This window comes from Cebidichthys violaceus, unplaced genomic scaffold, assembly GCF_023349555.1.
Source record: "Cebidichthys violaceus isolate CVI_PGR_0920_01 unplaced genomic scaffold, fCebVio1.0.p SCAF_6, whole genome shotgun sequence".
Lineage (NCBI taxonomy): Eukaryota > Metazoa > Chordata > Actinopteri > Perciformes > Stichaeidae > Cebidichthys > Cebidichthys violaceus.
Window position 1 is genome coordinate 831,210 of NW_027176816.1, and position 16,526 is coordinate 847,735.

At 40.1% G+C, this 16,526-nt stretch overlaps 1 protein-coding gene across 1 annotated transcript; it reads right to left on the reverse strand.

The window, feature by feature from the left end:
* Positions 1-148: 148 nt before the first annotated feature.
* ada (adenosine deaminase) lies at positions 149-14,612 on the reverse strand. Its single transcript, XM_068732577.1, has 11 exons — positions 14,463-14,612; positions 11,141-11,202; positions 10,163-10,285; positions 8,333-8,476; positions 8,123-8,238; positions 6,177-6,301; positions 3,465-3,536; positions 2,834-2,935; positions 2,476-2,543; positions 2,235-2,364; positions 149-1,139 (listed from the first exon to the last, which is right to left on the reverse strand). The coding sequence occupies exons 1-11, from the start codon at positions 14,607-14,609 to the stop codon at positions 1,035-1,037; spliced, it is 1,194 nt and encodes a 397-aa protein (XP_068588678.1). The 5' UTR covers positions 14,610-14,612; the 3' UTR covers positions 149-1,034.
* Between the last annotated feature and the right edge of the window lie 1,914 nt (positions 14,613-16,526).

Consider the following 16,526-nt stretch of genomic DNA (forward strand, 5'->3'; position numbering starts at 1 on the left):
ATTTCTTTCTTTACATGTAAAGAAACAGGATCAGGACAGAGCAGCTTATCTGTAGAGCTATAATGAAGATACATACAAGTACTGGTTTATAAAAAATAAAAAAAAATACTGTAGATTATCATTTTAAAGAAACAAGCTGACATGCACAAATGTTTCATGATAGCTTTTATTATGTTCAAAGATATTTTTCAAAAAGTGCCATAAATGTGTCTGGTATAACTGGAAGTGTTCTTTTTAGGTAGAGACATGGAAATAAAATGTTTTAAATAAATATCCTGTTCAAAAGAATTGAGTAATTACGACGTGCAAAACCAGTCAGTCCACTGTGGTTTGTCCATTTAGGTGACTGTAGTGCGCCCCCTAGTGTTGTAATGTGAGACTACACTTTTGGTATTGAGCCTTTTTACCTTTTTTGTTACGTGTTTAGGGCAGAAAGCACACAGTGACACTTGATTACTTCTCTCTTAAACCGAACTATGGATATTCACAGTACGCCATATTTAACCCCATAACTGGTAAATCTTCAATTATCCCTCACCACATTTTTTTTTTTTCCACCCTAAAAGATGAACAAATACCCCTTCCCCCTTCCCTTACATGCTGACAAAGTGTTCAAACTGTTGAGTAAGTGTGCATCAACAGCTTTCCTGATTCTGTTCATGACAACAGGATGTAAACACAAGATGAAGAATGTATCCAGAGGTTTCATAAACACAAAATCTGCTTCGTAAACACAAAAACTATTTGCTTGCCCGTATTTTACCTTGCAGAGCACCATGACATCCTCTGTAAACTGAGCTGTAAACTAAAGTATTAAAAGGTATCCAAGATGGATTACTGACAAGATGATGCACAAATATGTGAGTTGAAGGCAGCAGCCATAGGATAAACATCATATTTCAAATACTATTCTGTAGGTTTTATGTCTGGTTACAAATTAAGAAAAGACATTCCGCTGTGTCAGGTGGGTGAGATAAAGGTTTGTCCCTGGGGTTAGGTCCCGCTTCCTCCTCAGACTTCCTTCTTCGTCGGGTTTAAAAGGCGGTCGACCGTATCATCCCGTACGCCTCGTACAGTCTGTGGACGAGCTGCTTCTTCTCCTTCTCAGGCAGGAAGCATGACTTTGCAGAACTGATGTTCTACGAGACACAGGAAGTCACTACGGTGCATATTTGGTGTGCTTGAGTTCAATTTTTAAGGAATGGTTCAGCAGTTTGTGAAATGCGCTTATCCACTCTCTTGCAAAGAGTGAGATGAGATGATTCATGCCAGCGACCAGTTAGCTTAGCGTAGCCAGTCCAACCAAAAATACTCAAGTTACAAGTAAAAGTACGAAAGTATTTACATCAAAATATACTAAAAGTACCAGATAAAAGTACTGATAATTGTACTTTTCAGAATGTTTATTATATTATATCCATTGATGCATTAATGTGATCATCACTTATTGTAGAAGCTTGTAAATGTGGATCTGATTTGATCATATTTAGATTATAATGAATAGGCCCTATTTTCTGGCTCACAGCATCACCCGGCACATAGTAACGTTACACGGCTAATTTAATAAATAGCTAAAGTTAGCGTCAGTTACTCCCAAGTTTAAAAAGTTGGAATAATTATTCTGGTGTTCGGGAAAACAATATTTGTGTTGCACGAAACCATCCACTATCTGCCTCGAGAAATTTCAAAGATGTAAAACTATGCAGTTTCTGTGGTGAGTGTATGAACACGATGATTGGTGGTGGAATTGGTTGCGATGCAACGGGCACCAGTTAGAATCTTGCCCATATTGCACCAATTTGTTCAGGGCCAGCTCTGCTTACAAAGAAGCTATAGCGTGGTATTTAGTGAGCTTTAGAGGGGCTGGCGGACACATATTGTTACACTCAAACAGAGACGGGTTCGCTGTTTCCTCCTCTATCACTCTTCTCATCTAACTCTTGGCAAGAAAGCAAATTAGAGTCCAAAATGTAAAACTTTTTATTTAATGATCAATCCATGTGCAAACCGGATGAAACCTGGACGGGAAGCACAATTCTTCACACACTGTTTAAAATAGGTTAATAATTGCAATTATGAATAGGCTTTGGGGCTTTTGTTCCTGCTTTAATTAGCAACTGATAAAGTTATTACCATGCGCAGGGCATCTACACCCCATGCTATGATTTCAAAATATATTCAAATGCCTTCATCCTGTGACCCACTGCTGTAATTATTCATGCATTTGATCTCACCAGTCGTTTGAATTCCTCCTCTGTGAATCCCATGTATTTGTGCGCTGTGCTGTAGTCGAGGTGCAGGGTAGAGTTGAAGATCAGTGGGTCATCTGTATTCAGGGAGTAGTTCGCTTTGTCCTTCCTGAACCTGCGCAAAGAAAAACGAGGAAATCCAAACAAAATATTGAACTGAGCCCCCAAATTCTACTTTAATGCAGGTTAATAACGAGGCCGTCGTGTACAATAGAACACAGCTCACCTGATGACCGGATGCTTGGTGAAGTCTGGGTCACAGGCACCCGTCAGCTTACTTGAAATAGGACACACCTGCAATCCGAAACAGCACAAGAAGCACTGAGAAACCTAATTACTGCAGTCTTTCGTCTTCCAGTTGTGATTCTGGAGGCTCCACTAGAGGTCAGCGTATCACTGTGCTGCTACTGGTGGGTAGTGTAGTAATGCAGTCAGCTATGTTGCTATAATTACCTGATGAACCTATCTCACTCTGTAATGATCAAAATGATGAGTAGGCCACTGTGAACAGGGCTCAGTATGTTTAATAGATTTAATAGACATTCTTGCAGAAATCAATGACCTCGTTGGTGATAATTCCTCACCTCAAAGTGCATGTTCTGAGCCAGCAGGTTTTTGTACAGAACTTGGTCTTCCAGGGTTCTGTAACCGTGACCAACCCGTTCAGCTTTCAGCACTTCTACAGCCTGAAACATAAAGACGGGTCAAGAGGCGAAAGGTTATAAACCACAAAAAAAAAAAAAAATCCTCCGTGTTGTACGTGTCAGCAGAATTTGCAGGCTATTTCTAGAGGCGCACTTGCATCTGTTGTGGCATAGCTGAACTGTCACTTTGAGGGAAGGCGCTAGAGTGGCCACTTATTTAGACAGCGAGACGTACTGTAGCTTTTCACTAAAGCAGTTTAAATACAGCAGCTGAGATGGACACACAGAGTAAAGAATTATATCGCGGTTATGCACCTACGCATGTATTTGTATGTGTTTGTGTGGCCCTTTGTGCAGTTGTTGTCAAGTACATTTTCAGACACAATCTGCTCCGACTTAAACCTTCAACCGGCTAACGTCTTGTTTCTTTTGGACCTCTGTCTGCTATAGCTGGTTTACTAATTTACATTGTGTGTGCGTGACTTCATTGTTTTGTTTAGTTCCTGAGAGAATGAAGTTCTCATATGACACCCCATTCAGAAATGTCTCACGTCATTGTGGAACGGCTTACCTCCTTCACTACGGACGGGGGGCCCACTTCTCCTGCGTGAACGGTCCTGTGGATCCCACAGCGCACTGCTTCCTGTCAACAAAATCAATCACAAAAACGCATCAGCAACCAAACTGCGCCGCCAAAACATCTGGCTTTCGCATCTGGCTTTCACATCTGCAATTCTGCAGCATCTAGTGAGGCGCGGTTTATCATTGAGACAGTTTTTTGTGCACACTTTGCTTTGTTTCGGATGGAAAAAGATGTTCTTTACTGGGAGCTACAGTTACATTAAAATGAATATTTTTACAGTATGTCATCTGCTTTCATTTTAGCATTCTTAACCTTGGCTGCACTGCGCGTGGCTTGCTTTAATCTGCATGTATCTAGAGGTCATGTAGCTATGAAGATTACCCTCAATATTAGTGTGGACTCTGCTCAGTGAATATGAAAATTACACATACAAAATCATAAACTGTATGCATACAACATGAGGAAAGTAAACTGTACTTGAATGAGTCGTACAAACAAACTCACATGAAATTTCACACACACACACACACACACACACACACACACACACACACACACACACACTTGCCAACCTGCATGCACACATAAAACCCTGAATTAAAAGATGGTTGTAAAAAGCCAATCAATAATTTGCCTCATATGACTTTTGACCGGCTGTGTTTTAACTCCATTGTTACACAAGTTGAGGCAGCGAGTGTATGAACATATTTTTGGTCCACACTTTCGTACCCACAAACTACTGAAAGCCACCATCTGGATAACTTTGGTATGTTTGACATCTTAATGAGTGACTGAGAGGCAACAGACTCATAAATGACACATTTCCATTTGGTGTTTACTGTCCACCTTTGCACCGCTACACTATTACTGCATCAACACACTTCAAACATACAGAAACGTGTGTTAATACATTTAACACAGCAAATAACCAGTAGCTGTCAGATGACTATAAGGACCCTATTACCTCCACTATTCATTCTCATATTACACTGAAAAATATATTTAAAAAATGAACTGTCCCTGTGTAGTCGAGTCCAACCATCCATGCAATCAATGTCAGGTAAGATTTGTTCCACGTCCAACATTGTAACGTTTTAACTGATTAATCTACCGCATTCATTATGGTCTGACGGGCAAAATTGATTTCTTACTGTGGTCCTCTTTGAATTAATCAATAAATGCTGGCTGAAAAGCAAATTGGATTTTTCGTCGGTTCTTAAAGAGGAGATTGATTAGCGAGTATTAGACTTTACTTCGGTACTGTGTTGGTTACCGATAACGACATTGAAGTCCACATCAATTTGAGACGATTTTCTGACAGTGAAAAGTAGAAAAGTAAGACAGTTTGTCAGCCGAAACACCAGAATCCACCTCAAAATCCACAAATCCAGATCAGCAGGTTGGCCACCTGTAAGCTAAACCAGTATGGCAGTTACAGAATGAAAATAGACACTGGTACAGTAGGGCGTGCACCTATTCTGCTGGTTACCAAAGAAGTCTTTGATGCCTTCTCACGAAGTCTGAGAAACATGTTCCTCCACATTTAACGGTGTGAATCATCTGGGGCAACATGTTACATAAAACCTGTTTTAACAAGACAAAGAGTCTACAGACATGCTAGCAGCTCTGTGAGGTACTTTGAGCTAAATGCTAACATGGTCACCTGACACAATGACAATGCTAACATGTTCATGTTAAGCAGGTGTAGTGTTTACCACGTACATCACTCAGCGGGTTAACATACTAACAATTGTTATTTAGCGCTGAACACATAGCACAGCCGAGGCTGACGGGCATGTTATCAGTTTAGCGGGCTGTAGCTCAGTGGGTGGAGCACGTCGTCTTTTAACCACATGGGTTGGCGGTTCGATGCCTGGCCCCTATTGTCTGTATGTCAAAGTGTCCTTGGGTGAGACACTGAACCCTAAGTTGCTCCCTTGGGGCTTTACAGCAGCCCATTGCCTCCTACAGCACTTAGAATTGGTTAAATGCACAGGTCAAATTCCATGTCTATATTTGTACTGTAGCAACAAAACCAAAGCCTCCAATTCTTTCTAAGGATTCCTGAAAGTTGTTGGGGCGATAAACTGCAGCCATATTTCCATCAGCCTGCAGTGTGTGGGAACACGAGGTGGACTCTGTGACTGTGAAAAGTTTTTACAACTTCAAAATGATGCAATACGCTGGCAATAAAAAGGATGTCCACTGTGCTATAATGCTAAAGTAAGCAGTCTCCTTATGTATTCTGTCTGCAATGTTCCTTCAGCAATCACACTTCTTGTTAAACTGTGTAAAAAATTAACGGCTTTTTCAAAAACACATTTAGTGGCACAAAACACCTAACCTTTGGCCTTAAAGGTGCAACATGTAATGCCAAGCCACCTGCTCCAAACAAGTAGGTGGCAGACTTTTACTTCTACTACTGGGTCCATATAATTGAAATTTACCGTCTTCAGTTATTAAAAAAAAAAACACAAAAAAACCCGCAAAAAAACAAACTAGGAACTATTAGCGGGGCAAAAATACGCAGAATTCTACCAAACTGCTGAAACTCTTAGAGACGGTCAAAACAAACACTGCCAAGTATAGTTTATTAAATTAAAGATTAAAGTAAGCAAAACACGCCAAAGCCAGCACCTGTTTAATCCCCCCTCATGCTTTGACTGTCTGACTGTCTGTTGGTTGTTTCAACACACTCACCTCATAGGCATTCCTGTGCTCTGGATTGGCTTCACAGTTGAGTGACTCATCGCCTGCCAGATCGATGGCCACCACACCACCGTGGCGATATTTCTTACACAGCTTCACCACATCCATGGACCAGCCTGGAGAATGTAATACACACATTATATTACGACACATTTTGGTCCTGCCAACTCAAACACACACACACACACACACACACACACACACACACACACACAAATGCAGATGATGTGTAGGTGAAATGTGATGATACAGTTGAAGCACCATGCTAAATCCTTCTGTATCACTCTACAGCTATGATGAGCACAAGACAACGTTAACCAGGCTGCTGGCTGACAGTAACCGGGACTACTTCTTAAAGGAATAGTTCAACATTTTAGGAAATGTGCTCAATTGCTTTGTTTCGTATTAGATGAGAGGACTAATACCACTCCCAAGTCTGTACTGTAGCCTAAATATCAAGCTACCAGCAGCCGCCAACTAGCTTAGCTTAGCTTAGCGTTTTGATTTAGTTACTTATGAATAGAGTCAAGGCAAGCTTTTCCCCCTTGTTTCCAGTCTTTATGCTAAGCTAAGCTAACTGTCACCTGGCGGTAATTCCACATGTGCTGTACAGACACGAGAGTGGTACCACTGTTCTTATCTTCTCGCAAACAAGCAGAACTATTCCTTTAATTTGCTGCATCACATATTGACTTTTCTTACTGTATGAAAACATAACCTACTTTTACAATGTAAATCATCATACAGAATTCATAATCAGAACACAATATAAGGCAGCATACTGCAGTTAGACGTACATAGTTTGACATACACAAGTCAAACATACTGCAGTTTTAACACAAGTCTAACTGCATACTGTTATGCAACAGCTTGTATAAGATGATGTTTCCCTTAAATAGCACTTTGTTTTCGCATGTATAATGACAAAATCAGATGTCCTCCATACGTTCAGGAAGTCTCCTACGTTAAGATGTAATAGCTCTATAACTAGTTTGTGCAAGAGATGTATTGTAAAATACAGAATGACAGATATGAATTGCACTTGGCTGTAGGGCAACACAGGAAACAGCTGCATAAATGGAGCAGAGCAGATTTGCAGCAACCTTCTCCCCATAGTCACTGCTGCTGCTGATGTTACAACCAATATTTTTACTGGTACAGCTTGTAGACGGTACACAGTGATTGACACAGCTGCTGTAATTGATATTACCACTACTGCTCCAGATACCACTAGTACTAAGATACCAAATATTAGTACCGTTGTGTGAAAACAGACTTTTCCGGAGCTAGTGAAGGCAACACCGGTCTGTTGATTTTCGGTCCACCCCTTCGGTCTAAACTGAAATGTCTCAGCAAGTGTTGGATGGGTTCCCATGACATTTTGTACAAACATTACTGGTCCCCAGAGAATGAATCCTATTGACTTTTCCTTGAATTCCACCAGCTGATTGATAGTTTCATTTTTATTCTATTGGAAGCACTGAAATCAAATTTAATACAGATGTTCATGTTCCTCTCAGGATAAATCTTAACGACATCGGTGACCCCCCCCTCATTTTTCTTTTGTGTCATCATCAGGTCAAATTTGTATATTGTCCAATACTTTGGTTTATGAACAAATACCTGCAAAACTATTGACATTCCCACCAGCCACAGCTGTACTTTGTATTTAGTGCTAATTCGCAAAAGTTAGCATGCTAACAAACTAAACTAAAATGGTGAACATGGTAAAAATGCTACCTGCTTAACATCAGCATGTTTGCATTGTCATCATAAGCATAAAACGTTCCTGTTTTTCCTTCTTTCTTTTTGTCGGGCTCATTAATCGATAAGAATAACCGAGGCGGAGCTTTAAGAAAAGACAGAAGACAGTACAGAGAGGAACCTTATCTCACAAGGTTGTGTTTTGGGCGACAGGAGCATGAACAGTTCATTACTTGGCATGTGGCGCATGCAGCATAGAATGGACCTGGCTGTGATATTGAAGGCCCTCTCCCCCTCGCTGAGGCCCTCGTTAACCAGGCGCACCACCTCGCCCGGGCTCAGGTCACCTCTGAGTGAAAGAAATACAGAAACATGCAATGAGTGAAAGTTAATACATCGCTGCCTTTAAGCAACACCAACACCAGGTTTTGTAAAAGACTTACTCTTTCTGGTTCCACGGTATTGGATCTACTTTAGTGTTAGCCAGAAAATGCGGGCTGTATCTGACCTCAACATAGATCACTCCCTCCTTGGCTTTGTCCTCAACGAATTCATAGGCTATCCTCTTTATGGCCTCTCTGTCTCCACTGCAAGAGAACAAAGAAAAGCACAACATGAGTGACATTGCTCTTTGACTCTGATAATCTCTTATCTCAGTCGTAGCCTACAAATAAAACCATCAGCCACTGTTAATCAATCATCTAAACTATGGTGGCTTTCAGAATTAGCAATATAAGCATTTACTGATATTAACAGATTTTATTCAAATACCTCACATTTATTCTAAGTGTAGTGGAAAAAATATCTGCAAGGGACTGTATGAAAATGATTTTTGGGGTAAAATATTTATAATTCACTCTTCCCCTTTGAGAAATATAAAAAATTGTAAATGTCATTTAAAAGACAGCGTTTGTGTTTGGGTCATGATGGTGTGTTTGTCCATAACAACCATGTATTATTTTTTTATTCTCATCAAAATCAACTAGTAGACTCAGTTTTGAGAAGCTAGTTATTGTTGAACATTATCGCTCCACAGAGTGCGTCATTCGACCTTTCGACCTTCACTTTATCAGCATCACAGCAGGAAGCTGTAAAGTAAAATGTGCCATATATGAAGTTACCCTTGCCAACCGTTTTCTACAAAATGGTGAACTTAGAAGAAACATATCAACTGTTATTGTTTATTGTTTGTTGGAGCTGCAACAACCGTCAATCTCTGAATGAATCAGCAACTATTTTGACAATTGAAGAATAATTCAAGTCATTTTTCAAGCACAAATGGAAACCATTTCCCTGCTCTTCTTTGTAAGTGTGAAGAGTTGGTTGGTTGTGTATATACGTATATATATATATACGTATATATATACGGGAGAGCCTCACTTATTTATGAAGTTTTCATACAGTCCTTGGCCATTTGCTTATCACATGATTGTGCTGCATAACATGATGTTTTGTGACAGTATTAGAAGAACCACAGCTCCACGTTCATCATTACTTTAGACTCAGTAGCATCACATGACGGAGAACAACACAGCTTCCAGCAGTTACACAGGTCTGAATGTCTGTTGTTCTCCAGCATCCTCTCAGTAACCCCCCTCCCCTCCAAACACTCACCACCAAACTCATACAACAATTCTGCATGAGCTAAACTCAGCTAGCAAGTTCCCCATGTTGTTGAAGCCACACTGCACACAAGGCTTTCAGGAGCCTTGACACAAGAGGGTCCATTCAGCACAACTGTGCGCTGCAGTCGCAGTGCCGCCACTACAGACCGCCATTGTTGAAAGCTTTCACGGCTGTTGAGCGACTGAAAGACCTTATTTGGTCTTTTCTTAACAGTTCAACTGTCACTGGAGGACTAAATATAAGACTTCCGGAATGGGTTCCCAAACAACTTCACCCTCCTCTTAGTTTAGTTGCCGAGGTGACACTTGATCTCGATATTGATGTCTTCCTGTTCTGCATGTCCGGCATTTAGAATCCCCACCCCAAAACAATCCCAAACCATTCTACACACTCTGGTTGTAACACTTTGGGTGCGTTATAATTGTGAACGAATTGAATAAAAGTGCACATGCGTGATAGCAGACTGTCCGGACGTTGACCCTCGTCGGAGAACACCGTGGAGTAACATTCCTGTGACAGTAATAAGGCGGACCATGACTCTTAATCGCTCAGAATGTTGCTCTTTACACTCCCTTTCACCTGCTCAGCAAGAAAACGCCGTCGGTAATTATGTAACTGAATCGTAAAGGTGACATGTGAGCACTTACGCAACCACGTGCATGTACTCTGCAAACTTGCCCAGGAACTTGGTGAGGGTGGCAGGCTGCTGGAGGATAATGATCTGCGTCATCTCCTCCACGGTATTTGCTGGCAGACGGATGCCGCGTCTCCTGGAAACAGGAGAGGGGGAAAAAGGGAACAGTTCAGGGACAGTGTTGAGATTGAAATGTGTACTTTGTTTCATTTGAATACCAATATTTGAGAGTTAAAGCTGCTCTAATCTATGTTTTTTTACATCGCCAATGTGTCGGCTGTGTAATGGGAAAGGTGTCGCTCGTAGTGACAAACCCAAAGAGAGAATCATCACCCGACTGAACCTCAATTAACCCTGAGCTCTATCGAACATTTCAGCTCATCGTTTTGCTCATTGTTTTGCTTCTATGGGCCACACATTTCATATTTTGGTTCGCTCTCAGTAGCGCCATGTTCAGCTGGCACCTTTGTTTTTTTTTGTACATTAACCGCTCAGCAGCAAACAGCAGACAGACACAGTTCAACTAGGTGGTGAACATAGTGAGGCATCTTTAGCAGCTAGACAGGTGTTGGTGGAGACCAAAGCAGAGATTGAAGAGAGTGAATATTTGACTTGCATTCATCGGGTGGACAAAAACACGACTCCAAACTAATGCTAATGTGTCTGTTGGGTTTGTTCATAGGCAACTGTTTGCTAACCTGTTCGCCATATGTACTCACGTAAGATCTGATAACAGTTAAACATGACCTCATTTTGAAGGATCCTGTGCTGTTTTTCTGTCCACCTCTTTGGTGGATACAACTTTTGTAATGTCAACAATATTTCAAACATATCTTTTGCATTTATTTAATGCAATTTCTAGTTATTTATAGACCAATATAAGTGAATGTAAACACCTGTTTGTGTGATTTATTACTGGTGCTCTTCTTTCACTTTTCAGTACATTTAATCAAAGGAACTGGATGACGTATTTTCTTATTTCTTAACTTACTCGGCAACATCAAGAATAGTCTGCACCCTGATGGCTCCATCGAGATGCACATGCAGCTCAACCTGCGGATGAGAAAGATACGCAATAATAAATAAGCTATTAAAGCAAATGTTGCCATATATCCAGGCCTCGCTGTACACATATAGTTTAGAGGTAAACAACTGAAGATACCCAGTAGTGTTACAAAAACAGAGAGCACAGTGGTGGTGGTGGTGTTGCAGCTCAGTGTTTTGGCTGCAGCCCATCATGAATGCAGTACGCATGACTGAGCAACAAGTGGTGAAAAAGGCCAGCAAAGGGTCGGAGAAGATGAAACGTTCTGGCTCTCCAGCAGTGATGACACCGATCATCTATGCTCCTCCTTCAACAACGGAGGCCTAAACTTTGCTCATCAGTCAGGGTTTAATTCAAGAAACTCTGACAGCATACATTTCATTTCTCTTTCTGGTTGGGAGCAACGACGAAGAAGAAAATGAGCACGTTAATGTAAAAAACTGAATAAAACCAGTAATCAGTGAAAATGTTGGATCTATAAAGTTTAAGAAAACAGTCAATGAGCCTTCTAACGACCTCCAGCTGGTTAAGGTCTTAACGTCACCCATGGTGATTTTGTATTATTATTAATATTCTAGAAGAGGATATGAAAAGGGGATGTGGTTGCAAAAAAGCTTGAAAACATTGGTGGAAAATTCTCTATTTCATGCGGGTGGAAACACAGTAAACAAGGACCACAACAGGAGGAGTTAAATAAGGCGTACAAGTACATGCCTGAATAGAACTCAGTGTGCTGCTCCATGGACTAGCCCTCGGTTTGCTGTATTATTCTTGATACACAGTAAATCTACAATTGCATTGAACTCTACTGGATCTGTTGTATTTCTTTAACGTTAAAAAGAGTATCAATAATATTGAAAAGTATTAATGTTTTGGAGGACAACTACTTGGCAAGGTTGAAGGTTTTTTCGCGACAAACATAAAACATTACGCTTAACTTTGGTTTTTGTTGTTATTTGGTAACCACTAATAAATAAGCGTCAAGTGAAAATTGACTTTGGGCAAGTAGATTCTTTACTCAATTACACAACTGGATGAGTAAAAACATAAACGTTGAACCTTACATGAGCCATCAGCTTTTAATAAAGCAAACATTTCTTGTGCGTTACGATTTAAGATGAAACAATGAATCTGTGTGTCAAAGGACAGAGGATTAATCAGCAACTATTTAGATAACTGATGAATTTTGAAGGAAAAACTCCAACATCCTCTGTTTCCAGATTTACAGATGTGAAGACTTGCTGCTTTTTTTCTGTTTGATATTATTGTAGATCGAATATTTTTGGGGCTTTGGTTGAACACAAAACATTTGAAGACACCACCTTGGACTTGAAGAGATCATTTGAACTTCGATGGTGAACTTTTGTTCTTAGTTTTGTGATGAAGTGTAGGCCAAATGATTGATTAATAAATCAAGAAAGTACAATGTGATAACCTGTTAATAGGTAATAAAAATGATGGCCAGCTGCAATTCAAACCTGCCTCCTTATTGCCTTGGTACTTTGACAGAACATAACAACATGTACACGTTGTACAGCTGTGTTCATCTGTGTGGTGAAACAAAAACTAAAAAGATCTTGAAATCAAATGTTGACAACAAGAAGAAATGTGTGTAACTGAAACGGCTTGCTTGTGTCTTTTGTTTACATCTATTTTCTTCCCTTAAGAGCCTGGTGTGGTGTAGCGTGCAGCAACACATCTGCAACTTCTGTGGAAACGATTCCAGTACACACAGAACTTCCTTTCGTACATTGTTATATAAAGAGATTATACTGATTGCAAACACAGTGGATGAGAAGTCCAGTTGTGACGCAACATTTTACCTTCTGTGTTTACTTATCCATTGATAATCATCTAAACCAGAACAGAAACTCAATCAGTTGATTGAGAAAAAATGTATTGTCAACTATTTTGATAATCGATCAAGTCATTTCCCAAAATACAAAACATTCTTTAGTCGCACACACTGGTCCTTTGACAACATTCATCTGATCCAGCTGTAGCCTACCGGAGTGCAAGTCTAAACCACAACAGAAACTCACTGAAATAAAACAGCTGATTGGTCGATCGCCAGAAATTAAATTACCAACTATTTTCTTTATCGATAAATTATTACGGTCATTTCTTTGACCTGTGTATATTAGGCAAAAATGCCAAATATACGGTGGTTCCATTCTCTCAGTTGCAAGGATTTGCTTCTTTCCTCTGTTTGATATTACTGTTAACATTTTTTTTTTTCTTTTTTCATGTCAGATTAAAAAAAATGTCATGGTCATTTTTCACTGTTTGTTGACAATAAACTGAGAAAATAATCTCATTATTACTTACTACATGAGCACACAGTGTCCTAACCTTGTAGCTATACTATACTGTGACTACTGTCAGCATATGAAGCATGGATGGTGAACTGGTGGTTGCTGCAACGACAGACAGTGACCCTACCAGTGGTATCATTTCCACCAGAGCAAATGAATATTTAATCTAGCATCACGCAGCCTTCACTCTAACAAGGCCTCTCCTTTTACAATTTATGATCTGTGCTGTATATGTGTCATTTCCTGCCTCGTTATCAGCTGTCAGTGGATCAGGTGTATGCCCAGTCAAGACTCCAAAGGGCACCAGCGTGCATACATTTCCAGATGTGCCATGTGAAACTATAGCTGAGAATGAAAGATCCATATTTCTCTTGGAAGGCTTTGTTATGCAAGCGAGCACGTCTCTATGCCAGCCAACAGAAGAACTACTGTGAAGAAAACAAGCACATATATGTTTTGTGTTTCTATTGCAGTGAAGAGATGCTCACGTGAATAAGGGGAACCCCTTCATCCCATAATGCATATATGCATTAACGGCAAGTTGTTAAAAAGCGGGATCCAAGTTCGGATATTAGCTTCGTTTTCTTTGCTCCGTGGAAGTGTAAAAAAAAAAAGTATATATATATTGCACTGTTTATAATAACCAGACAAAAAGTGTGGGAATTTGCTCAGTGGAAATATGTATCTGTAAAAAGTGATTTTCATCACCGCGGTGTCACATGTCAAACTGAAAGCGGTGAAATGTTCTTTCGTATTTCACTACGGGTAAGAGACACACACACACACACACACACACCAACACACACCAACACACACACACACACACACATTCACACCGGTAGCGGTAAATCATGTATTTTTTATATTTTATTTCTTTTTTTAAAGTATTTCTCCACCTTTCCATTGAAATGCCATTGGGTAATACTACACTGTGCCACCGGCCGATAACGTACCTTTGGCTTGTTGAATACCACTTGTTCGGACGAGAGCTCGGCCATCACGGTGAAAAGCCTGCGGCTGCCGGTGTGTCTGCTGGTGCACAGATAGCCGAGGACTGGAGAGCCGAAGCCTATCGCTGCTCGTCTGGCTATTATATGCATGACTGCGGGGACACGCCTTCCTATTATCAAGAGGCAAAAAAGCAGCCACCAAGTGCAATGGTGCTACTGTACAAACATCCCGAGAGGCTGTGACAGAGCCGCACGTTCAGTTTTGCACCAACACATGTAGACTGTGGAAGGATTAACGGCTCTGTATGGCAGCAGCTTTGAAGCCATGTGATACGAGCTTTACCGCTGGTCTAATTGATGTATATGTCCAGCCGGCTGCCACGCTTTAATTAGCTGTGTGTGGTTCATGTAGGTTGCTCAAAACAACAGCCTGTCCAGGCAACATGTTGGAATTGAGTCTGAGGGCAAGGCTACATCTATATTGTCGATTTTACTAAATTATTTTTTTAATAATATTTTTTTTTGCGTTTCATCTATTGTAGTGTTTTATCCAGGTCTCTTACCTTAGTTACCACTGTTGAGTCTCACTGTTGTTATTATTGCCTTGCTTGTCCTGCTTTGTCTGTCAAAGCACTTTATAAATTCTGTTTTTAAAGGTGCCGTATAAATAAAGTTATTATTATTATTATTATAGATCTACTGCAATTGCAAAATGCAACAGGATGCATCAGTTCATCCTGGTATTTTAGGTATAGCCTACTGCATTTATATGTGTTGGGACATTCTAAATCTGTTTCTGGTATAGCCTAAATATTATGGTAGTATGGGTATTGGAATGCACAGACAGATTGAATAGAAGAAGTGGACGTAGTCACTGTGATGTGACTCAACACATTGGTTTGTGGACTGTCGTTCTGGAGCCTCAAATTCGGTAGTTTGGCTGTCGCCATCTTGTTTTTTACAACCAGAAGTGATGGTTTCTCATGAACTGAAACATGTTATGAAAGGGTTAAAGCAGTAAGACAAAAACGTGGACAACTCAGAGACCGGACAACACCGAGGTAGCAACCTATTAATCCCTAGGTAACCACGTCCTGAAGCATACTCTGCTTCTTTATGTATTTTGTTTACTAAGGTGATTAATTAAGTTAGAAGTGGGGTCATTTTCTCATAGACTTCTATACATTAGGACCTTTTTTTGCAACGGAGGATTCACCCCCTGCTGGCCTGTAGAGAGAATGCAGGTTTAGGGCACTTCCGCATTGGCTTTACTTTTCCGCATTGGCTTTACTTTACTATTTTATTTTAAGTTATTGAAAACATATTGAGTGACTAAGTCATTTATAATGAGTATTTTTACTTTAGGTATACTGTGATGCTACTTTTGTACTTGTAACAGCCTATTATGAGATATACAACATGGTGTAATAACAATGTTTCAAGCCCAATTTGTGGCAAAAGAAAGTACTACTGCTTCAATACTATTCTACATATTTAGTTTAAATGATGTATGTTCAAACACATTGTTATTGCTTTTACTTTTACACATACAGCAGTGGGATCTGCAAGACCTAAACAATGAGGGAACAAAACGCAAGGGTTAATCTTTTTCTTTTTTTACTAAAGCTGACAACTGAAATGCTGAATGCTGAAATGCTAACAAAATGCTAACAGACTCTAAAATGTCTAGGCTGCAGATTTAAGATTTGAACCAACAGTGTTTTCTCCTGAAACGGATCTGATCAGCATTATTGTCTGTGTGTGTGTGTGTGTGTGTGTGTGTGTGTGTGTGTGTGTGTGTGTGTGTGTGACACTTGCACTTCTACTTCCACTTCCATTGCCAAGATGTCTGCTGCTGACAGAGGAAACCGTTGGCATCATTTGTTCCTGCTTTGAAACAGAGAAACAGCTGCAGTGAATCCTCTCAGTGAGGTATTTGTGGGTTCTGTAGCAGATCTTAAGAAATACTTTGAAATAAAACATATAATTCATTCTTATTCTTGTCTATGGTCCTTTATTTTCCTTGCTTCTTCTTTTGGCCCCATGCACAAACAAGCATCAACTACC

Excerpts from the sequence above, each read along its gene's own strand:
- ada (XM_068732577.1), bottom strand. The coding sequence starts at position 14,609 with ATGCATATAATAGCCAGACGAGCAGCGATAGGCTTCGGCTCTCCAGTC. Across the intron at positions 11,203-14,462 it reads TGGTATTCAACAAGCCAAAG|GTTGAGCTGCATGTGCATCT; the intron begins GTACGTTATCGG and ends TCTCATCCGCAG. Across the intron at positions 10,286-11,140 it reads ACTATTCTTGATGTTGCCGA|GAGACGCGGCATCCGTCTGC; the intron begins GTAAGTTAAGAA and ends TCCTGTTTCCAG.